The sequence below is a fragment of the Egretta garzetta genome, unplaced genomic scaffold (assembly GCF_000687185.1).
Source record: "Egretta garzetta isolate BGI_Z169 unplaced genomic scaffold, ASM68718v1 scaffold797, whole genome shotgun sequence".
Classification (NCBI taxonomy): Eukaryota; Metazoa; Chordata; class Aves; order Pelecaniformes; family Ardeidae; genus Egretta; species Egretta garzetta.
This window is the reverse complement of record NW_009260172.1, coordinates 662,688-687,073: the sequence shown is the minus strand read 5'-3', so window position 1 is coordinate 687,073 and position 24,386 is coordinate 662,688. Positions and strand designations below refer to the sequence as shown.

At 45.7% G+C, this 24,386-nt stretch overlaps 1 protein-coding gene across 3 annotated transcripts; it reads right to left on the bottom strand.

The window, feature by feature from the left end:
- Nucleotides 1-1,179: 1,179 nt before the first annotated feature.
- Nucleotides 1,180-24,106, bottom strand: LOC104128888 (TRPM8 channel-associated factor 2). 3 transcript variants are annotated; one of them, XM_035897148.1, is made up of 8 exons: nucleotides 24,067-24,106; nucleotides 14,231-14,864; nucleotides 10,978-11,948; nucleotides 8,950-9,044; nucleotides 8,286-8,499; nucleotides 6,576-6,815; nucleotides 4,366-4,703; nucleotides 1,180-1,613 (listed from the first exon to the last, which is right to left on the bottom strand). In XM_035897148.1, the coding sequence occupies exons 1-8, from the start codon at nucleotides 24,101-24,103 to the stop codon at nucleotides 1,368-1,370; spliced, it is 2,775 nt and encodes a 924-aa protein (XP_035753041.1). In that variant the 5' UTR covers nucleotides 24,104-24,106; the 3' UTR covers nucleotides 1,180-1,367. The 3 variants fall into 3 exon arrangements, with proteins under 3 accessions (XP_035753041.1, XP_035753042.1, XP_009640031.1); XM_035897149.1 differs by lacking the exon at nucleotides 24,067-24,106 and adding an exon at nucleotides 18,092-18,143; XM_009641736.2 differs by lacking the exon at nucleotides 24,067-24,106 and adding an exon at nucleotides 15,564-15,859.
- Nucleotides 24,107-24,386: the final 280 nt, after the last annotated feature.

Sequence of the window (24,386 nt, the reverse complement as noted above, 5' to 3'; positions counted from 1 at the left end):
TTAGTCCAATTTTTAATTTACTATGTATGACTAAATATCAGGCTGCATTTAGAGCTGGTGGAAATAAATTGTAGCTTCTCCACTAATCCATCCTAGCTCAGGATCCGACCCACCACCTTCTTCTTTTGCCTTTTTTTTCCTCTTAAATATTTCATGGTCCATTTTGTTGTGCCATTCATGAAAAAGGAATAGATCCTGCCATGCTTAGGTAACAGATCTGATAATATTTGGAGCATTTTTTTAATATACCTGAACACAACTTTTATTCATAAACTCATTAGGGTTAAATCCACTTCTGTAGGTAGGGTCAGGTCTAAATCTTTACACCATGTAAATTTTCTTCTGAACCACCAAACCAGGACCAAAACAGTACCGAAACACTGTCTAAGCTATGATTAGCCTCTGAATTTATTTTATTGGAAGAACATATGCAAAATATTAGGCAAATGAATCACAGGGAAATCAGAACCATACCTGAGCCAGGACAAAAATGAAAAGCTGCTGTAGCAAATCTTTGGGTCACTTCTATTTAGTTTTTTCTTAATGGGCATAGAGACATGGAAGTAGGACTACACACACACCTGCGAGACTGCAACAATTGTTTTATTTATTGTTCATACACAAGGAATGGGTTGGGACTGGTATGCTATTAGGCTAAGCATTAACGTGCTTGCCAGTCCTGTGTAGTCACCAATGTGGTGTGTTAGCCAAGCAATTATGAATGAGGTGGGAGAAAGAAAAACTTCTGTTGCTCCTGGGAAAAGGCTGGTCCTCTGTCCTGATGAACTGCTGTCTTCCTCCTCTCTGCTCCCTCATGCTGTCATGTCAGCACCTATTTTTTTAACCTTTGATGAGTCCATGAGTTAAATCATTGCTGACTACAATCAAGTCACCTCTTCTTTGTTTCCACTCTCCCATCTTGCATGGCATATATCTCGCTGTCAGGCTACGGTAAGAGTGACAGCTACAACTTATAATTGACTTATTCACATAAAGCTGGATGTTGGGTCACACAGTCATACAATGTAGGAAGAAATCTACAGCATTTCAGTATCAGCTATGTAGAAGCTGTATATAAGAATTACAAGGTCATTCTTTGGAAGTTCTGCATACTTAGTGCATTAGGGATTTTAGGGTAATCAAAACCATACTGAAGATCCCATGTTACTGAGATTGTGGAGGCTACTATTTGCTTTACAGATCCATATTCTATTGTCCTTGAGACAAATCCAGTGACAGGTCTATTGACAGCAGGAAGCTATATAACTTGGTGTAAAGCTAAGTGCCCAGTGAGCTATCATGCAGCACACAAGGAGAAAAAGATAAGCCATAGATGATCTGAGAATCAAGGTTTAGATATTTTCACTTCATGGTCTATAGAATCGCATTGGGTCCTGTTCCCAGCTGGGTAAAGAGGACAGTTCCACAGACAGCTCTTTCTTGATAGGCCATCCCCAGGCTGTAAAAAAAGGAGCCAGGTTCTTATTCACCTCCTGAGAAAACTTCTGTGCCCACAAGTTCATCTTGGAAGGGTTGTCTTTTGGGATGGTGGACATTTTCTGGTAGTCAGAGAAGAGGTGGATGAAAGGGTCCCAACCAAACCCTTCCTGCAACTGATGGAGAAGAACACAGTGTAAAAACGATGAACTTCTCATTTCACTGGCATTATTCCTGCTTTGCAAGCAGTAGAAAATTCCACAGGTTTCTGCAGTGTCTTTTAGACCAAATGTAAAGTTAGATGAAGGCATCCAACTTTGAGGCTTCAGAGCATAACTTACAGCACTGGAGTACAGAAAAATACACCTTCCCATTATACTGACCTGCCAAAACAAATGGAGATGAAAGATGCATTTGGAGCAGCCAGAAATGTCAGTAACCAGCTATATCAGCTGCTGATTTGGGCAGAAGAAAGCTTCTTGTGCAGTGAAAAAGCATCAAAGAGGACACGGACAGAGAACCTGGGAAGAAAAGAGTACAGGAGATCAAGGACTAATCAGAAAACAGGAAGAAGAGATTTAGCAGGGCATGCTTTGGCTAGGAGTCAGAACAACAGGGATACAGATAGAAAAAACGGCTGTTGCACGAGTAAAGAGTTTAAAGTAAAGAGGGAGGGGAAACCTATATTGTTGCTCAAGATGAGGTTAATACAAAGAGCTGACTTGGAACAACAGCATGACAGGATGCAGGGTGTCTACTCAATGTCCGTAGTTCCTTACCAAGCCATGACCTACATCTCACTTTCTGATACTAAACAGATTGACACTAAATTGCATTCTGCAAATCCTCCATCATGCTGGAACAGCTAAGCAGGAGACAGCACTTCTACATTAGGCAGAACAAACAGGCAGGTTATCTACCTCTGATAAACCCCTATTGATATGGGAACTCTTGGGGCTGAGACTAGCTATGGACTAGGCACTACCTTTTCATGAGAAGGCTGGAGAGCCATGAGGAGGCTGACTGGAAGGTGGGAGACAAAGGGGCCTGGTCTTGTGGCAGGTCAAAAGCAGTAAGCCAACTTACACTGGAGGAGGCTCCACACCATGTTAGGTTATGTCTGAACTGGAGAATGAAGGAGCATCTCCTGGACCCCAAGTTCAAGTATCTATCCTAGACACTTCCCAACTTCTTGTCACATGTCCACAGTGAAAACTGTCTGTTCCCTCCCCCACTGGCCAATTTTCTCTGGGAAGAAAAAACAGGTACTGGTGGGTGTGGCACATCCTGGACAACTGGGGGATGAAGCATGCTGCAAGTGCTTCTTTTTCCTAGTCTAGACAGAACCTTGGAGGTTTCTGACTTTACTTGAAAGCAAGCAGTGAGGAGGTGGAGACAGAACAATACAGACAGGAGTTTTCTTGTTCCATTTAAAATCCGTAAATCTCTTGGGCCAATCAACTGATTTTCTAATTGTTTTATACTTTTTTTTTTTTTTTGCAAAACCCATGTTACAGGCTTTATTTACCACTCTGGAGAGGTAAATGGGTATCCAGGTAAACTCTGAGAGATTATATGCTCCATCAGGCAATAGCAAGACCAGAGGACACCATGCTGCCATGTAAGTGTAAGAACCAGACAGGAGTTGAACCCAAACAGGCCTGAAGAAGACTGAAACTTCCTGTATTGAAAGAATGTGAAAAGCCTGTAAGTGGCAGCCCAATGTGTGGCTCAAAGGAATGTGGAGACCATTCCATAGAAGAAAAAAAAACCCAAAATATTATGGCTGTGATAGGGACACTATATAGACAGAACCGTAATTTTTCTTTCATGTCACATTTATGCCAGAAGTTCTGTCCATAGCCAGACAGGAGATGTGAGATCCCAGCCCATAGGGTACGGGTAAGGCAGTGGGGCAATGGCCAAACTGGTAAGATACTGTGGGAAAATTTCCCCTTTTGAAACTGTTTCACTCTGTATAACTATTTTGATATTCATTGCACCAGAGAAAACTGGTTGACTGTTCAGCTTGATGATTCCAGCACTTCTCTGGGATGTGGAAAAATCAGGATCAATACTCCTCCAATAAACGTTTTCTTGCTCATATAAGATGTGAGAGGCCCAGATAAGGGGGCTGAGGGATACTCACCTCACAACAGTTAAGCCATCATAATGGACATTTCCCTGAACAGTCCCCAGTTAAAATCAGGTTGAGTGCTCTCTCCATTAGACTACTAGTTGCTTTGAGGATTAACGGAAAGGGAGAAGGGAAAAATCTCTCTTGCATACTTCCCAAGAGAATGCACTTTAATCTAGGACAGGGTTCATGATTTAGAGTCTCAGCCCCAGTGAGGAATCCAGTTACATGTGCAGGAGGGTAAGCTGAACCTGTCCCGTTGCCATTCAGTGGAGTACACTGGCTCCACTCAGTGTATCGGCTGATACAAACACCCCACTCTTTGCTATGCTTTGTAGAGGAGCCTAGCCATGTAACTCACCAGGATACTGCTAGAAACCCGGCTCTTCTAGACACTTTACAATGCCAAGTGTTTTTCTGCCAACTAGCCCAATGTCCCACAGGAAATCTGCAGCAGATTAAAGAGCTGTGCTGAAGTTTGATCATCCCGTTCCCATGCTGTATAACAAGAAGCAGTTCCTGCTTCTCTCCTAGGGAGAAAGGATTAGTATATTGCACTACGCTCTCTCCCTGAGTGGCTAAGCCCAAATCTGGCAAAGGAAGGTTTTCATGAGACATCAGCATTAGACGGTCTGTCTGTATGCCTCTCAGGTGCTTTCTGGACCCAAGATGAACCCAGATTGTATGTCAACACTTACAAGGTGTGAGAGCTACAGTCACCAGGCTGCAAACATCCTTCTGACACAGGCTTCACTGATTGTACTAAGAACACATCCGCTTTTCCCAGTTACCTGCAGGTATGTCTCCAGAGCAGTCCACACCTCCCAGTCCTTTAGTTGAGCACCTTTCTTCAGATACTGTCTTATCCTTTTCTCCCGACACTGTGACCTAAGTGCCTGATGAGCTTGATGCCTGGGAATCCCCAGCACCTTCTCATGAACATAGACAGACCAGAGGTTGCAGGTGGCTTCTGTGGTATGAGGGGGAAACTCCCATGCTTTCTGCTGTTGATTGTGTCCCAGCTCATGGACAGGACCCCAAAGACCTGTAGTTTGCATGTGTTTCATGTCTACCATCTCCTTCACGGAATCTAAGTGGCCCATGATGGGGTAGCCAGAATGCATCCAGCCTGCAGGAAAGACAGATACCAACACACATCATAAGTGTTCACCCCAGTGCCTCTTAGACATAAATGACTGGGTTTTTTTTTTTTCATTTCTCTAGTGCCTTTCCTCCATCTCACAAACCACACTGTATTACCATCAATGACAATTTTTTCCCTTTGTCAGATAAGGAAATACTAAAAGTTTCACCCTTACAGATAGTCAAATGAGCAGCATAAAGGTAGTACTGAACTATCAGTTAAGCACAGTTTCACCTGCTTTCTCTTTTTACACATATGTATACACTCACGGTTGGACTGAGGTTGAGATTTTAGGCAACAGAAAGAAGTCTGACCATTGCCCAGAATACACCTGAACACTGACAAACTGAGCATAGTCGACTCCAATCCAACCATGCAATAATGTGATTCAGCACCCTGGCAGAGCTTGAGTCTTCTTCTATGAGTCTTCTATGTAGAGTGTGGATACTGCAGGTCTGCAGTCCAGTAGTCAGCAGTGTGGATGAGACACATGGAAGTCACAGTTTGTCACGCTTAAGGGCTGCAAAGCTTGTCATGCTTAGGCCTGTTCTTAACCTCACAGGACAGCTATTCTAGAAACAATTTCCCAGCATTGGGACAGGCAAGAATCTTGCACTGCAAGGAATTTTACTTGTGTCTCCTTGGTGTTTTCATCTCTAATTTGCCCTTCTTGAAGATTCCCAAACCTTCATACAAGAGTCACCTCCCCAAACTCAAACACCTATTGTAGCAGGGGATAAGCAGCCCTTTCCACTCACTACACAGGGAGTCTACACAACTGGCTTTGACTGAACATTAAGCTCGTAGACTACTCAAGTTGGAGAAGATGAATGGCAACCGCCTTCCTGCAGGAACTACTTAAGATTGTGAGCTCCCTCTTTTTTAATAAAAGGGATGCATGCATTTAGCAGCCACTGGCACCCAAAAAGTTCAGGTCCAGAAATGTGAGTGAAACAATTTAGTCCACCCAAAAGAGAAGGGAATTTTATGTCTGCAGACTGATGATCTTTTTAACGGCATTTGCTCAGGATAGCAGAACTTAACACTCCCAAGATGTGCAACAAATTCTTCCCATGTGGCTTAGCAAAGGATTAGGACATTAGGATTCATGCCAAGCCCTAGTCTCATTGTGGGATGATGAATTTAATAGTCCATTTTGAAAAACAACTGAATAAAACTTGTATTGCAAAGTTCACATTTACCATACAATTTGACTCTAGATCAAATGCACTCATTTCACAACTTGGAAAAGCTGGGGTGGGGGCGTATCAGCTGCAAAACTACAAACTCATGGACTTTGACAGTGATACTTGTTCTACTTCTCCATTGTTGTCATCTCAGGCACACATCTTTTCAGGCTAAACTTTGCCCACAGTAACCTTTGTGGAGCCCATCTCCAGCAGGTAGGCACACACAGGTTTAACAATTGTCACTGAATGCGTGAGAATAGTCCTGTGGCTGAGGCAAGGAAAAAACAGAAATCGGGTCCTGTCTCCCAGCTGTACTGACTCTGCAGCGCACTCAGGAGGGAGAATGAGTAACTACACGTGAGTCAAAGCCACTGCAGTCAGCAGCTCTGCTTCTTAACACACCCAGGCAGCAGAACAGCTGAGTGAGACACCACCAGTTTTGAGATCAGGGAAGCATCTGAAAGGTTCAGTATGTTTTTTTAAGCCCTGCCCTACCATGTTTCCATCACAATGGAGTCGCTCACCATTATGCAAGGGTCGCAGTCATTTAACACCTTACAGATGTTCCCAGTCTGGTTTTAGCAAAATAACCTTGAAGGAACAGACATTGCTGCTAGAGGCCACTTGTCTCTTAGCCCTTGAGGAGGCCACGTGGCAATGTACCTACCAGCTGAGATCTGGACATCTGTTACAATCCTCTCTGGCCTTGGGAATTTTGTTGGTATGGCTGCCAATTTGCTTATTGCCACCATGATCTCATTCCACAGGCTCAGCAGCGGCTGTGGGTTCTCCATGTGGCGGATGCTGTCAGACGGCACTGTCAGGATGAGATTCTCAACAGCCAGTTCTGCCCAGGGAGCAGGATAGTGCCGGATACAGGCCTTCCACTGGCTTTCACAGGTCTCCCCTACATTGACAACACAGAAAATGGGTTAAGCACAGCTCTGACTTTTGAGCACGCTCCCAGAGGTCAAGCTGGAGAAAGAGACCACAGTTGTGAAATCCTCTTGGAAAACAGTATGTGGTACTTGCATGACTGGGTGGCTGTTAACTAGTGTCGTGGTTTAACCCGGCTGGCAACTCAGCACCACGCAGCCGCTCGCTCACTCCCCCCCTCCCTCAGTGGGATGGGGGAGAGAATTGGAAAGAAAATAAAAGGTTAGAGCCGAGGGCTGAGATAAAGACAGTTTAATAAGAGAAAATAATAATAGTAATAATGAGAATGATAACAGAATATACAGAATATACAAAACGAATGAGGCACAACACAATTGCTCACCACCTGCCGACCGATGCCCAGCCCGTCCCGAGCTGCGAGCAGTCCCCAAGCCGCGCACAGTCTCCCCGAGCCGCGAGCAGTCTCCCCGCGACCGACCGACCGCCCGAACTAACTAACCCCCCCCGAGCATGACGTTATATGGTATGGAATAGCTCTTTGGACAGTTTGGGTTAGCTGTGCTAGCTGTGCTGTATTCCCAGCTTGTTATGCACCTGGGCAAGCAGGAGAAGCTCAAAAAGTCCTTGAGTAGTCTGAGCACTACTTGGCAACAGCTGAAAACATCAGTGTGTTATCAACATTCTTCTGGTACTAAATCCAAAACACAGCACTATGCTAGCTACTATGAAGAAAATTAGCTCTATCCCAGCCGAAACCAGGACAACTAGTTAACTGGTTAACTAGTTAATCCTCATCCTGTGCTTGGGAAGTCTCCTCAGGCTCTTTTATGGATGGGAAACAGACAGAAGAGGACTGGCATATACCAGAGTAGTAGCACAGCAGAAACAGATTCCTGTTTTCCATCTGAGAACAAGGAGCATCAGGTTCCTCCTCCAGTGTCTCTTGATGATCTTATTTCATTTTCTCCAGCAGATATTTGCTGTTTCATGTAACAACCCTGATTTTGTTTAGTTTGACAGAAGAGCAAGAAGAAATTGCACAGGAAGAGAAACTGATGGAAACATGGGGAATTCAGCACGGAGATTTGCTGTAGGGACCAGAGATGGCCATATGGGGGCACAATAAAGCAGGCAGAGCACAAGGCAAGCTTTGTCGTGGCAGCAGTCAGCCTGTCTCCCTCCAACACAATGGTTTCCATCAGAAATGACAACTCCAGTCTCCAAGAAATGTCCGTTTTGACAAACCCTGCCTATTTTGTGACAGCTCCCTCACCTCCCTCCTGCCACGTAGCAGGCACAGAGTGACTAAGTGACTTACCCAGAATCCTAGAGGACAACAAAGCAAGGAAACTAAATCTGGGTATGCCTGGTTCCTAGGCATTCCTAAGATGTTCACAAGCACTGGACCACCTTTCCTATCAGTTACAGCAGCATCTGTGAGCAGCACTAAGGAGAAAGGCACCAAGATAAACAAACCTACCAAGCTTGAAGAAAGGAGCTCTGACTGCCCCTTCCACCGTGATGGGCACTTTCCCCAGGGTGCTCCTTGCTGGTACTACGATGTATATAAGGCCACCCCAGAGGCAGGAGATAGACTGTTTCTGGCATGCAATATCACAGGTGCGTATTACCACTGGGGCCCGTTTCAGCTCCGTGGCGTGAGAGAGGTCATCCGTGTGACACCCAATCTGCACCTGGCAAACAGAAGGGTAGGAACCAGTTTATATCTGATCTGGATACATCCACATGAGCAATAGTGACAGCACTGTGAAAGTACCTTATGAGAGATCTTGAGAGACAGAATGAAGTTTGGTGCTTAGCAGGACCTAAATACTTATCCTGGGCCTGAAGATCATCTTGATCAGTTCTCTTTGCACAATAACAAAACAAATACAGCTGCCTTCAGGCGGCAGCCATACTCAATTACCCCGCCAGCACACAGAAATAAGAGGAATGTGACAGAAGAGATTGGGAAACAAGGTGAAAAATTATGACAATGCATTGAAAGTGCCGCAGGGTGGCAGCGGTAGGATAGGACTGAAAAGGCAGCAAAACCAGTACGGAGAAAACCCTTCCTGCTATTTCTGACTGCTCACCTGACAAACACATAGGTGTAAAGAGAAGCAAAACTAGAAACAGCTTACCTTCAGACCAGAACCGACCACCAGGCAAGGGAATGTTATAACTGCTGTGTGCCCTTCAGGAAGGTAGAGTCCTGTACTCCTCCAAGCTGTCTTACCTAAAAGATGAGAGAACACAGAACAGTCAAGCACTTTTTCAGCCTTATGTTATGGATTCGAGATTTCAAGCTGCAATAGAAGAACCTTCCATACCCGTCCTGTCCCAAAGATAGTTTTAAAGCAATAGGGTAGCAGCATGAACAAGATCATTACACCATGGCAAGCAAGCCCACCCAAATTTGAACTGGAAACACCAAGCTTAAATCTGTTTACTAATATCTTTTAAAAATAAGAAGAAAAAAAAAAAAAGAAACCAAAACCCCAACACCTCCTCCACTCAGAATCTCTTACCCTAGAGCCCTCATAAAAGGTGCATACCGTGGTGGTATTAAACACTGCTGAAGTTGTAATGGCCATAAAACATTTCCTAAATAATAGACTGACAGTGACATCGCATTTTTCCTTACTGACTGGCCCAGCACAACCTGAGGCCCGCATGAATTACCATTTCTAGCTGACTGAAGTTATGAGAAAGCCTAAAAGGACTATCCTATGCTAGGTGTAACTGTAAGATGGTACCCCACCATACACTACAGTTCAGCATGTTTCTAGACAGTCTTCCCATGGAAATGCAAGTCTCCTCTGCCTAGATCTCTGTAAACACTTGTGATACACGGTGCAAAACGGATCCATCTTTACTGTACTGATTCAAGCAAGATCCACTCCCTAGTTCTGACATAAAGTTTATTCAAGCATATTTCAACACTAACAGCGAAGTCCTAGAAAGAGCTGAATTGTCATAAAGCATCCAACTTACAACATTTCCTGCCCTCCAAGAAAGCAGGACCAGTTTTGTCAAGCAAAATCTAATCCAAGGAAAAATGCAGATTAGACCATATCACAATGTTTCACCAATTCATCTCAGTTTTTCTGAATTTGCACCAAAGGCAGTTTTGAAATGGTGTTCAGGGCTTGCTAGCATTTATTTTTCGTTTATGTGAAATGACACAAATTCTGAATATTTCTGGTCAAACAGAATACTGTGTTCGATCCAGTATATTCAGTTCATTCAACCCTAACAATTTTCCCCTTTTGTCTTGACTCATTAGTGTTAAAACCAGTGAGCAGTTATTCCACAACTTTTCTCTCCATGTATACTCTGCATTCAGACATCAACCACTCCAGAAGAGTCTCCTTCATCTCATTAGAACAGTTTGGAAACAACTCCTCTCAATCACATTCCAATACAAAAAAGTCAAGATTAATCTGTCCAGGGGATAATATCTTACTAGGGGAATTTAACCTAGAGTTTAAACATATCAGCTGTGAACAGGAATCTCAGCAAGGTTGTACAGATACAAGGCCTAAGCTTAGAAAAATCATTCAGGGTGTAATTACAAAACACCTTGGCTTCAGCGGTGGCATCAGCTCAAGAAGTTCCCACCATGCTCCTAGCCTCTTGTTTTCACCCCTAAAACCACACCTTCACTCCATCAACTGTGCTGACACAAGTTGTGAGACTGTGCTATAACTCAGGCTGAAACTATCTAGAGAAAAAAATGACCCTTTTGTTCCTAACTCCTACCTCTTTGTAGGATGGCCCCATAGACGGCTGCATCAGCACAACTATGGCAACAGTAACCTGCAGTGTAGAGCCCCGGGTTTCTCAAGAAAGCTTTCTTGCCAAATCCATTGTGCTGTGCAAGTACCCTGAGGTGCCTCTGTTAGGTGGTTCTTCTCCCCCAAGTGCCTGTGCACCAACAGCAAGGAAGCAGGACTTTCACAGGGTGTTTCAGAGAGCTGAAATCAGGGCTGGCCACAAAAGGAGCCTATCCGCCACTACACAAAGGTCAGCCCCCTCACCAGCCCACAGTGAAATTGCACGCTTATGCCCATGTTCAGACATACACGGACACGTGTACACTGAGGATAGGCGTCCCACCAATCCCAACAACAGGATGCCTCAAGAGGAAGGGAGATACGGCTCCTCACCTGGGTTTGTGCCATCAATTTCCACAGTGACAGGGAGGGCACAGACCCCAGCAGCAGATTTCTGCACTAGGGCTGCACTGTCTGTCATGGTGAGGGACAGCTCAGTTGCTATGCAGAGGAGGACTGCCTCTTTGGAGTCGCTCTTGACAGGGCAGTGCTGGCTGACGTGTGGGATCCCACTTCTCCGAAGCACTTTGGTCAGGATGCGGTGGAGTGAGGCATATGCAGGGCAGTCATGGGCTGGGATGTGCAGAAAGGCAGTGCAGTCTTGTAATAGCCTTTGCAGCCAGTCCTTCAAGGGCGCCTTGAGCTCCTCATGCTTGTCTACATGTGTGTTGAAAAGCGCAAGTGCCTTGCGGAAGTGGTAGTGCTCCCCAGACCCCACAGCTGGGTGCTTAGCTGCCTGGACGCTCTGCCCCAGGATGCTCAGCCCAAAGCGGTTGAGGATTTTGTTGCCAGGATATTCTGCCACAGCAGCTTTGCCATTGTTCTGGGAAGCCCACCACCAGGCCTGGCCTCCAACCAGCAGGCCACCTCCCTCCGCCACAAATGCGTGAATCCTCTCTGCCTCTTGGTCGCTGTAAGAAGAGCAGCAGTACACACTGATGTCACCCGTCAGCTGTGACACCTGCGACTTCACGTCTTCCTGAGTGAGGAGGCTACAGAGTTTCTTCAGGCTGGCATCCACACCCACCAGCCCCTTTCTCCCAGCATCCAGCCAGTGGACAGCATTGAGCAGGAATCTGGCCAGCTTTGGGGAGAAGAGCTGGCTCTCGTGGGTGGCCACCACAACACGGCCTCGGCCATAGCGTGCCGCAGCTAAGAGGCAGCGGTGTGAGCTGTCCAGGCAGAGCGGGAAGGAAAGTACACTGTGCACCAGCAAGATGGAGGGTATGCCCCCTGTCACCAAATCCAGCTCTGACACACCACACAGGAGAAACTCAGCATCGAGGCCAAGGTTGGCCTGGTGTCTGCAAATCCAAGAGAGGTCCAGATTAGCCCCCATCCAAGAATCCTTTGCACTAAAGGCCACCTTGTCCACCCCTGCCCCTTCTTCCTCCCTCATCCTAGTATATCATTTTTCCAGTGCTTTCATTTAAAAAAAAAATCCATCAATACCTCATTTTTCTCCTGCCTCGGTTTTTGCAGCCAAGCAAATCTGTAGGAATCTCAGCACTCATTTAAAAAAAAGGAGAGAAAGAAGAGGTCAAACGGAAGTTTCTAGACCTCTGGCTTTGAAGAGCAGCTTGAAAATCTAAATACATTGCAGAAACTCAGTATCAGAAAACTTTTCATATCCTTTAAACTGCAGGTTTAAACTGCAAATGATGTGGGAATTGGCACATCTCTGACAATGGAAACTTTCTCCATTTACCCCACCCTAGTCATTATCAACTAGGCAAGCCCAAAAGACTTCTCTGTCTTCTCTTCACCAGCCTCTGCCACTGTTGAGAACCAAAGAAAGGATAGGTAGGCCAGATGGGCTAGATAGACAGGCAGACACACAAATAATGAGCGAGTAGAAGCTGAATCATGGCCCTAACACATAGTCCTCACATTACCACTAGCTGGTCTCAACAATATAAAAAGATTATACTGTGCAAATCTCTCTGCTATTTTCATATAACTCCTGTTATGTCACTGTGGAGAAAGATATGTTGAATTACTCTCATTTGCTTTGTTTACACTTTCCTCTGGTTCTGCCAAACAGTTTGGCTCCAACACCTGGAAGGAACCCGTTGCTGCGTGGCCATTGCAGACAACTCAGTAAGAATAAATGATGCTGCCCTTCTGCACACCCACAGGACAGGAAATAAACCTGCAGCTCTCCTTTCCTTATTACCTTACTGAGACCCTTTGCCACACAGAGTATGTGCCCAGGCATATGGCACAGCACCTGCCTTAGGCTGCAGTTTGATCCTCTATGCAAAGGCCAGCAGGAAGGCCCAGACGCATAGTGCTGCTGTGTTGCGTGGAAATTAGGTATCTAAATTTCTCTGTGGCTCTGGATCCAATCAAAACCACCACAAAAGCACCCTAAACAAGGTGTAATTCACCCTTAGTTACCATTTGAAGTAGTGTTAATTGCTATGTAATTTTTCTCTGCTGAATTCTCTGCCCCTCCCCCTCTTCCCTGCACTGTGCATGAGACAGTGGGAATGTACCTGTGCACTGTAGGTGGAAACAAGACTCAATTGGCAAATTTTAATTAAGTAACTTCATCTGTTAACTGTGTCTTACGCACTTCACTGAATTCAACAGCAGAGCTTTCTACTGCCATTATTGGGAAACAAACTGAGCATCTAGAAAGTATCAAATCCAATTATTTGTTTGAAAATCTCAGAAATGTAATATTTTATATTCATAAGGAAAAGGCTGCGAAGAAGACACCTCCAGGGAATTTTATTGTAATTGTTGCAGCTTCCACTGCAGTGAAATGAAGCTGCCACACAGAGGAAGCGCAGCAGCGCTCATGCTCCTTGGAGAACCGGCTGTGCCTTGTGTGCAGCAGGAAGTGGTGAGAGGCACAGCCTGGCACACCTGCTGGCAAGGGGAGGTGGAGGAAGATGGCAGAGCAATGCCCAGGACTCCACTGCCTGGTCAGCTGTGCTATACGAGTCACAACAGCCCTGAGCTTTATACCTGCTGCTCCAGCACTGAAGGGGCCAGGCTGGAATCCCAAAATTCCTGCCCACAGCCTGTATCAGAAGCTGAGAAGGTAGGTAGCATCCAGCCCACTCCCTCAGCTCTGCACCAGCCCCAGGATTTCACTTGCAGAAAGTAAATTTCTTGCAAGTAACAGGCTAAACAGGTTTAGCAGCTACCAGCCAGAGCCTGGCCCAGAGGGCTGGCCTCGTGCTCCACCTCCAACCCTGGTTTGAACTGTGGGAAAGTTGCCCTGAGTGTACACAGGTATGGGGAGATGAAGGAGTTCCTCCTCCTGTTCCCATGTTGCTGTGTGTTGCACTCAGCCACACTTGGTCAGGCAGACGGCTCTAAAAGATGGCTCCCCTCATTTGTTTCTCCTTGAATGAATTCCCCACGCCTGGCCCAGCTGCCCTGGAAGCAGTCAAAGCCACCATTCTTTCTGACTGCAGAGAGCGGGAAGGTCCCCCTTAAATGCATCCCATCCTGGCTATTAAAGAACCAGCACTTACCATCATCCTCAACTCTTACGTCAAGAATCTTCTATAAACACCCCACCTGCATAACTTCATCAGTTGTTCAAATAGAGAGCAATTCATATACTCACGGAACAATTAATGGGATCTTGGGAATTTTCTTGGAAACTTTGAAGATGCCTGTCTCCACAGTGTTGCCTGTGAAGTACACGCCAGCCACACTGGTCACCTGGTTCCCAGGGAATTCAAACAGCACCTTCTCCTTGCCATGTTGACTAGCCCAGTGCCAGGCTTGGCCTCCAATGAGCAGCCCTCCACCCCCCTTTACAAAGCCAACCAGGTCTTTCGCCTGTGTGCTGTCATAGGCGTCCATACAGTACACCCCCAGGGAGGGGCTAAGCTCTGCCCCAGACTGTGCCTGGGTGCCAGCCTGGAGCAGCAGCTGGGAGAGGGAATCCAAATGAGAATGGACCCCAACCAGGGCCTCGGGGGAAGGCTTGAGCCACTCCACAGCATTTCTGAGAAACTGAGAAAACTTGGAGTTCTTCAAGATTCCCTCATGGGAAACGACCACCATCCGGCCCTTCCCATACTGTGAAACAGCAATCAGAACCTGCTTCTTAGAGCTCACGAGCACAGGGTAGGCATCCTCTCCAACAAGCAGCAGCTCACAAGGAACAAAGCCACCAGTGAAGTCCCATGGCTCAACACCATCCACTAACAGCTCATAAGTGGCAGAGGGTTTCATCTTCAGGTCACTCCTGTCTGGTGGAGAGAAGACCAACATTCATTACACAACTTTTTCTGGGATTTAGGATTTTTTTTGTTTTCTTGTTTGGCTTTGTTATGACACTATTTATCATTTAAACAGAAGTGACAAGTATATCAGGATGATGGAAGAAAAGAAAGTGACTGTTTCAACAAATTTTGCTATGCATCGTGGAGGAGAACGGGGAAATAAAGGTATTCACTTTCCCATTAACAATTTATTTGGAGAGGGAGAGTGCCAGAGGCTCCAGGAAGCCTGCTAGGAACTTGCCTGGTAGAGGTGGTTTATATGGAAATAGCCAGAAAATGAAAAGACCTTATCAGCACAACACACAGCATAATTCAAACATGCAGTTCACATTTTAGTTTCTAATTGGATACATACAGAGCTATGCACAGTTGCTGCAAAATGGTGTTCCGAAGTTGTACTTTTCTACCTCTATTTAGGTACTATAAGCCCTTGCTTAGTATTAGGAGGTGCTGTGAGGGGGAGGAATTGATGGAGGCAACCAGCTCCCCTGGAATAACTGTCAGTTTAAGTCACACAGTAGCCAGGATAGCTGTTCTAGGCATAGGAGATTCATGCCCTAGTTCCCTGATCCAAACTGCCACGTGATCTCAAGGAAATAATTTCCCTTTTCTGTAGCTTTGTTTCACCTGTTTTCCCACCTACGAAGTAAGGAGAGTAGTACTGACCTTGATTGCCAAGCCCTTTGAGGTCTACAGGTGACACGTGCTCTATTTAGGCTCCCTCAGTTTGAAAGTTTGGCTTAGCTCTTCAGCAAAACTGTCTTCTGCTGAGCTGGGGCTGCTGTGACAGTGCAAACAGGAAGTTTTTGCCATAGACTACGACCTAGTCCCTCCCAGTTCCTGTAATTCAGGATCCACGAGGCTGACTTAGAGCACAACGCCTACAGCAACGGAAGGAGCTGCTCCTGGGCAGGCCTGGCCCTTTCCCTGGCAGCATCCCATGCCAACACTGGAGCAGCATTCTCGTCTTCATATGCATTTCATATTTGGCTACCCTGAAAGCAAATCTGGAAAATGGAGAAATCCTGGAGAAGCAACATCCTTAATTTGGATTTGTCACGAGCCCTGGGGTGCTCAGTAACAGCAACCTGATCAAGAACGACAGTAGCATTCCCATTGCTTACCCTCTGGACATGCCTGGAAGCTCCTGTTCTTCATTCAAACTCTCGTGAGACTCCACTATTGTTTCACATATGATTTACAAGTCAAAGCTGCTGATTAACGTAGGATAAAAACTACATTGCCCAGTAATTTAGTACTTGTTTGCTGGCCTATTCTGAATTCCAGCTTTATTTCCCTGGGTTTGAACAAGCCCTACATTTAAAGGCAAATAAGAGGTCTAAGTGGTTTAAGTTGTTTCACCAGGAATCATGCAACAAAGTAGTAACAGAGGTTGGGGAAATATACTAAAGTTTTCTTCTGGTGGCTTTTGTGGATTTGATACTAATATACCTATACTGACACACTGACCATGGTGTACGGGAGAGGAAAATCAGGTGGATAGTTTCAGCAACTCATATTCTACCTGAGAACTACCCTGCAGGACTAGGTTTGACGTAAATTCAGTCAAAAACAACCCTTACTTCTTATCCCCTACCCTTCTTCTTATCACAGGATTTGATTAGGATTTGACACACATGTCTAAGAATTGCAGGAGCTGCAGAAGACTGAGCTGTATGCCTCTGGTGTCAATTAAGAGGAAACAACAACTAGATGTGGGCACACACAGAAGGAAGGGGAAGACCTTGGGTCCTAGCTGCCTCCCTTATTAACACGGAAGTGCAAATCCTCCATGACAAGTGTCTCGAAAGAGTCAAAGACTCTTGATTCCTCGTCTTCCCTCTTGCACCTTCCAACTCTCACCTCCGGACAGCTCCCCCTCCCCGCAGAGCTGAGAATATTGAGAGTAGGTGTTGGAGCATACATTTATAAATCCTGCCAGATGACTAATTCTGCCCTAGCCTTTCTTCTGTCTCTGGAAAAGGGACAAAAACGCAATGAGAAGGTATTGGGGCTTCACTAAATGCAGACTTAAGATTCTATCATCTGCTGTCCAGAAGCCATCACACCCAAGCAAAAGGGACGTGGTACAAAGGAAGGAATACCCCTTGGTCCACTCGGGAAGAATATCTATGTGAGACAGATGACCTGGGGGGTGCTCTAAGAGTGAATAAGGGAAGAGGCTTTGTGTGTCAAGTGGTCAATCACTTCAGGGTGAGTCTTTAAGGCCCCTGTAAAGCCTGTGAGGATCTCCATGAGTAAAAAGTACGGGATTGTGCAATATCTGAGAGGAACAGGACAAAAGGCACAAGACAGCTACTGGGGTGGACCACTTGTTAAGAACACAGGCAGTCAGTAAGTGAGAGAGACACAATTCCTTGGGATTTGGGTGCTCTTCCTAAATAGGGGGACTCTCAGTCTTTCCAGTCTTTCCTCTCCTTCAGATTGACAGTCTAGCTGTCTGCACAGTAACCAAGCACCAAGTGTGCTGCAAAGTCTGTAGGCAGTAAAGAATCAGTGGACTCTTGCTTCTTGTTTATCAACAAATTGAGCAAATGAATGCTGATGTTCAGCATTTGCTGAAGAGACAAAAGTACTTATATTCATTATGTCTGTTCATCATCAACAAGGTTTTAAACAGAAAGAGGGTAGATTTAGATTGGATATAAGGAAGAATTCTTTTTTATTATGAGGGTGGTGAGGCACTGGAATGGGTTACCCAGAGAAGCTGTGGATGCACCATCAGTGGAAGTGTTCAAAATTGGGTTGGGCAGGGCTTTGAGTAACTTGACCTCTAGTGAAAGATCTCACAACAGGGCAGGAGGCTTGGACTAGATGATCATTGAAAGTCTCTTCCAACCCAAACCACTCTATGGTTCTCTGATTCTGACCTGTGTGCTGTGTAGCACAAATGCAAATCTAACATACGTAAAAACTGCAAGTGTACTTCAAAGTTCTATGGCATATTCTTACAAAGAAAGGCAGTGTCTGCACTGCAACAGTAAGTGGGCTCTAGAGCTGGCTTAAGCATAGAAGTGAGAGCCTGGGCTGATGTTAGGGCAGTGAAGTGTTCAGGCTCTGCCCTGCCGGAGGATCAGGAACTTGGTCTTAGCCAGTGTGTGCTCACATACATACAACATCCAGGGTAACTGTGAGGCTGGACCACTTGAGAATGAGCTCAAATGTGTGTTAACCTGAAGATGGAGACGACGACTCTCAGGACTGACTGATCATCTCAGGTATGTTCTGCAAGCTTCTCCAGCCTCTTCAACACCTGTGAAAGCATAAGCACCATGAAGCCACCAGTGGCATAGGCTAAAGCAGTAACACAGGAAATCTAAAGGTCAAGCAATGTGCAAGAAGGGTGGTGGGATGTAGTAATAAATTCAGGTGCAACGGATTGCATGTAAAATAGAACACTTAAACTTGGACAACAGCCTTTCTTAAAGAACTGCACAAAACTAAAAAGGCGGCACCTAGTGGAGATCATAGAATCGCGGAATATCTTGACCCACAAGGATCATCAAGTCCAACTCCCTGCTCTTTGCAGAACTGCCTGAAACTAAGCCATATGACTAAGAGCATCGTCCAGATGCTCCTTGTACTCTGCCAGGCTTGGTGCCATCACCGCTTCCCTGGGGAGCCTGTTCCAGTGACCGATCACCCTCTCTGTGAAGAACCTTTTCCTAACGTCCAATCTGAACTTCCCCTGATGCAGCGGGAGAAGTGGGATGAAGAAGTGGGAGGCAACCAAGCCAGAAAGCTTGCACGGGAAAGACAAAGTTAGGAAAAAATACAACAAAAAAAGACTTTCTAATGTTACATAACAGAAGTCAAAGAAACAAAGCTAAATACACCAAAGGGAAATAGAGCCAAAGAAGTAGATTAGGTTGTAAACTAATGACCACTCTTAAAATTAGGTCAAGAAAGAAATTACCAAGGGAAGTTACTGTATTTATTTTTTTTTTTTACAATTACAGTTTTAAGAGTTATTAGAAAACATTGAAAACTGATAAAAACTGAAAAAAAAATATTTTTAGTACAAGTGCAGCAGAATCAATCAGCAATTGCCATCTGTAGTTACTGCTGTTTTCAGCGGTAGATTACAAAACACTTCAATTTCCAAGCCTAGTAAAATGCTGCTGTGTTTTAAGGAAAAAAAATCCTTTTTGTGGTGTTAACATGCACGCATTAGGGCACGCTCACTGGCTAACAGGATGCAGAGAAACAGAAAACCTGACTGTCTAAACATCCATCTGTCCAGCAATCTGAATTGCTTTTAAAGGTAAGGCAAGGAAAGAACAAAATGAAAGCAGCTGATGACATCTGCCTGGGTATTTTAAAATAATTTTGCATTTGGAAAAGTAATTAACCTCTTAATTAAAATGAATTTTACTGACTTCCTATGAACTGAAAGCAGGTTGATGGGCTATGATCAGGAAAGACAGGGATACACTGAATCAGAAAAGATGTCTCTGCAGAAAACTACTGTTTAGTCTTTTTAAAAATCTACACCTGTGATCTAAAAAGGACAGCACATATCACATAAATAAAATCACCAAATAATAGAAAGTAACGTGCAGAAGCACAGGAGAAGAAATTATAACCTTACTAGAAAATAATTATAAAAAAAAAAAAGAGAGAGAGAACTTGCCTAAATGCAGATCCTATAGCCTATAGTTTCAGAGAAGTGTTGATATCTGTTGGTGAAAAAGGAGCAGAGCAGTTCAAAAATCTCCGGGACCTGCAGACAGAGCCCTTTTCCAACCCTGCGCTGGAGGGGTTGAATCTCATTTGCATGCATGCTATGTAACAGCTCAGATCATTTCCCTTTAAATGCTGCGAGGTTATAAAGAAGGGGATGAGTGTAACACCACTGCTTTCATTTGAAAAGGAACAAGAGAAGAGGCCTAATGCTCTTTGCATGGGGGCCAAGCCAATTTACTACAGTCTGGAGTGATGTAGTAAAGGGTAAGTAAAAACAACATCTTTATTTCTTCTAAACTAAAAGGTCAGCACAGGACTTGTTTTGCTATTACTGCCGGGGAGCAAGAGGAAACGGGGGTACTGGGACAGCTCACTGAAGCTGCGAATGAAGAACGGGGAGGGTGGAACTCACGTGGTGAGCAGTGGCTGACATCCTTAATGGCCCATCAATCACAGACATGTCACAAAAACTAACAGTGTAGGGTTAGACCGATGAAGTTTGGGCCCTATAGTGGACTTCAAGGGTAGCACCACTTACTGCAACAAAAAAATGTGCAATTCACACAAACTGAACATTGCTTCCTCCTTATCATGCACCACTGTATTTTCTAATGTAACGAGCAGAAGTATTACAACCTATCCCCGATCTCTTAAACCATACTCTTTTCCAACTCAGTGTAAGAGTGACACACCAGCAGAGGAGCATCCGGGTTGTCTTTTAGATTCTGAGACCAGCCAAGCAATCACTTAGAAGAAATGTATGTCAAATAAATAAAAGTAACAAGTTTACTTAGTTCTTCATTACTGCAGCTAGATAGGTATTTACGATCGATCGATGTTTTAAGGCTTTGTTTCAAATAATATGGGTGCACGAATTACCACTCTCGCCCATGTCCTATGAGCCTCCACTATTAGTTTCCCCAGGAACGTCCTCACCACACTCGAGCTGCACTGGGTTGAATCATGTCTTCCCTGGCAGTTGGCATCAGGGGTGTCCCTGCCCATGGCTGGGCTGTCGGTCTGTCTGCCAGCTGGCACCAAGTCTGAGTCGACATAGGGTGTGTGGCTTCTGTCTTTATTCCTTTCTTATGCCCCGTGCTCAGCCCTTTCAAGCGTGAACCCAGTGTTTGTGATGAGCCTGGGTTCAGTTCGTGTTCCAATCACAAATGAATATTCAGGGTCATTCTCTTTTTGGTTATTCTGTTTGCTGTTATCTCATATTGTCATCTTTGAGCTTGTACAGACCTGCATTCCTCACTTCTTATCCCATCCGTGTGAGTCTGCAGTGCCGGCTTGAAGCTCCAGGCCACAGCCTGTCATGGCAGGGCTTTGATCAACCTACTCAGTGCAGTGACTCGAGCCACAACCCAGGAAGCTGACCCTTTGCCAGCGCCCCGAAGGTCCTTCCTTCCTGATGGGCTAGGCCACCCCAAGTCCTGCCCTTGCCTCTGGGCAATAAAGCTACAGCTGAACTGTGCTGCCCTACAGCATCTTCTGTGGTTTATGTCCAAACCTTGTTATCTCTAGCAAGTCTTTATATAAACCTATTCACAAATCTAGCACATTGCAGACCAGCTTTAGATAGGTTTCATGTCCTGGGAGGCTGCTCCAGACTCTTGCTGCAAGTAGCTGTTTTTTGCAACTGCCCAGGCTATTCTCTGCTATTTAGGCAACCATCTTGCTTGTCTTCCACTCTGCCTGAAAGCTATTGCCAAAATTTTCATTTTCACCCTTCCTAAGTGTACCCATCAAGCTCTGAAATAATTCCTTTGTATTCTCCCTACGTTGCTTAGTTACTGTCTTTAGTTTCAAAATTATCTCTACTGCCTATCTTCTGAAAACAATCCTGACATGACATTAAGGCCCCTTTCCAAAGCTGTGGTAGTATATATAAAGAGTCCAGAGGAGAGCAACTAGGATGATAAAGGGACTGGAGCATCTCCCCTATGAGGAAAGGCTGAGAGATGTGGGCTCGTTCAGCCTGAAGAAGAGAAGACTGAGAGGGGACCTCATCAACACATACAAATACCTTAAGGATGGATGTCACGAGGACGGAGCCAGACTCTTTGCAGTGGTGTCCAGCGACAGGACAATGGGCAATGGATACAAACTGAAGCACAAGAGGTTTCAGTTGAATATGAGGAAAAACTTCTTTACTCTGAGGGTGACAGAACACTGGAACAGGCTGCCCAGGGGGGTTGTGGAGTCTCCTCTGGAGATATTCAAAGCCCGCCTGGACAAAGTCCTGTGTAACATGCTCTAGGAGAACCTGCTTTAGCAGGGGGGTTGGACTAGATGATCTCCTGAGGTCCCTTCCAACCCTTGCGATTCTGTGATAATCATGCCTTAAAAGAGGCTTAAAAGAGGTTTCAAAAGACAGAGGAGACTCTTTTGACCTGCCTTCCACCCGTACACACCCTAGTGAAAGCATTATGGCATTGACATCACCTAAAACACTCACTTTCTTCTACTGTCTCTGCTCCCTTCACCATGAAGCCCTCCAGACACAGCTTCCTTTCAACTTCTGTCTTAAGCAAGCCCTTAAACAAAATCTAAGCAGTCTTTGAAAAGTAACTAAAGGACATAGCCTGCAGTACTGGGTTTAAATTACTTATGTAAGAGTTTGCACTGCTATGCTGAAAAAGGGGGAACAGATGAAAATATGAATTATGTAACACCCGTAAGAGATCTCCACTAAAAGATCTCCTTTCCTTTTTACTATTTATCACTTTCCTAAACCTGGTTCTAGCATGTTTGGCAGTTGTAGCTGATCTGGCACCATTTCTAAATACCGCAATTTTTAAATCACAGAATCACAGAATGGCAGGGGTTGGAAGGGACCTTGGGAGATCATCTAGTCCAACCCCCCTGCTAAAGCAGGTTCTCCTAGAGCAGGTTGCACAGGACATCATCCAGGCAGGTCTCCAGAAGGAGACTCCACAACCCCCCTGGGCAGCCTGTTCCAGTGTTCTGTCACCCTCAAAGTAAACTTGTTCTTCCTCATATTCAACTGAAACCTCTTGTGCTTCAGTTTGTGCCCACTGCCCCTTGTTCTGTTGCTGGGCACCACTGAGAAGAGTCTGGCTCCATCCTCATGATATCCTCCCTTAAGATATTTGTACGTGTTGATGAGATCCCCTCTCAGTCTTCTCTTCTTCAGGCTAAACAAGCCCAGTTGTCTCAGCCCTTCCTCATAGGGGCGATGGTCCAGTCCCGTCATCATCTTTGTTGCCCTCCTCTGGTCTCTCTCTAGGAGTTCCTCATCTTTCTTGAACCAGGGAGCCCAGAACTGGACACAGTACTCCAGGTGGGGTCTCACCAGGGCAGAGCAGAGGGGGAGGATAACCTCCCTCCACCTGCCGGCCACACTCCTCTTAATGCGCCCCAGGATGCCATTGGCCTTCTTGGCAACAAGGGCACCTTACTGGCTCAGGGTCAGCCTGTCATCCACCAGGACTCCCAGGTCCCTGTCGGCAGAGCTGCTTTCTAGCAGGTCACCCAGGATTATGAAGTATATGATTATGAAGTATATAGCATACAGCTGAAAAAGTGCTAGTCCCAAACAGAAACTTCATTGCCAAACATAAGGCAAATGACCAGCAAAAACTTATTTTAAACATATAGTTAGCTTATTATTAGAAAATCTAGGTGAAAAGAGAGGTCAGACCCGATGAACTGAGAGTGCAGAGAACTTGTGTGTTAGTGCCAACCAGAGAATGTAAATTCAGTACCACACAGACTCATTAGTCAGGGGACAGATGAAGCATCTCCCATGTTTTTGCTGTGCCTCCCCTAACAAGACTCGCTAGACCTGCTGCACCAGAACCCGATTAGATGCTTTTGTGTTCCTCAGTGTATCAGGGTGTAGGGTCTACGCACAGAACCAGCTCTGTACCTCCTACAGACTTAATCTGCAATCAAATAACTCATCCATGTTAAGTTGCAAATTGACAGCAGCTAGAAACTTCCACACCAAATGAACCCAGAAACCACAATTGTTTCTTTCCTTCTTCACCTTCCCCCTACTTAGTTTGAAAGCGCACTGAAGTGTTGCTTGGGGTTGAAAAGCATGCTTTTCAGACGAAACCCGTAGATTTTGCAGTTTACACCCACCTGCTGAAGTAACTACAGGCTCTTTATTGAGGCACTTTTGCTACTACTTTCCTTTCGCATCGGCAGAGCCACCCTAAGGCTGCTGGAGTCACTGTGCACTGTGCACCAATGCAGCTTCATACCGCCAGGGAGCAACTCCAGGTCGCACGCAGTGTCAGGACAGATGCAACACGCATACTCACAGAGCAGTCTCACATACGGCTGCCAAACCTTCTGCTGCCTTCCCAGGGATCCCTGCTGGACTTAGAGGTCTGCATTGCACGGGCCCATACCCTGAGAGAGCAACGCGGTTTGGAAAAAGCAACTCTGGAAACACTGAACACCAGCCTGTCAGCCTCTTTCCTTTTACCTTCAGTGACCGGTTTTGTTAGTGAAGGATCACGCATCAGGCTGAAGACACAAAAGCAGAAGGCGCACAACAAGCAACCGTTTGTCTTTTCCTCAGCCGCTCAGGGGGTATGCGCGATCCCACCGCGGTTGCGCAGCCCCAGCTCTCTTTTTGGAGCCGACGGCGCGGAGCAGCAGCTGCGGCAGGCAGGCAGGCGTGCAGACAGGCGGGGCCGCTGGGCGGCGGCCTGCCCAGGGCCCGTCGGGAAAGCGGGAAGAGAGAGGGGAAAGGAAAAGTTCAAGAAGGGCCGGGAAGGCGCTGCCCGAGGCGGGGCGGTGTTA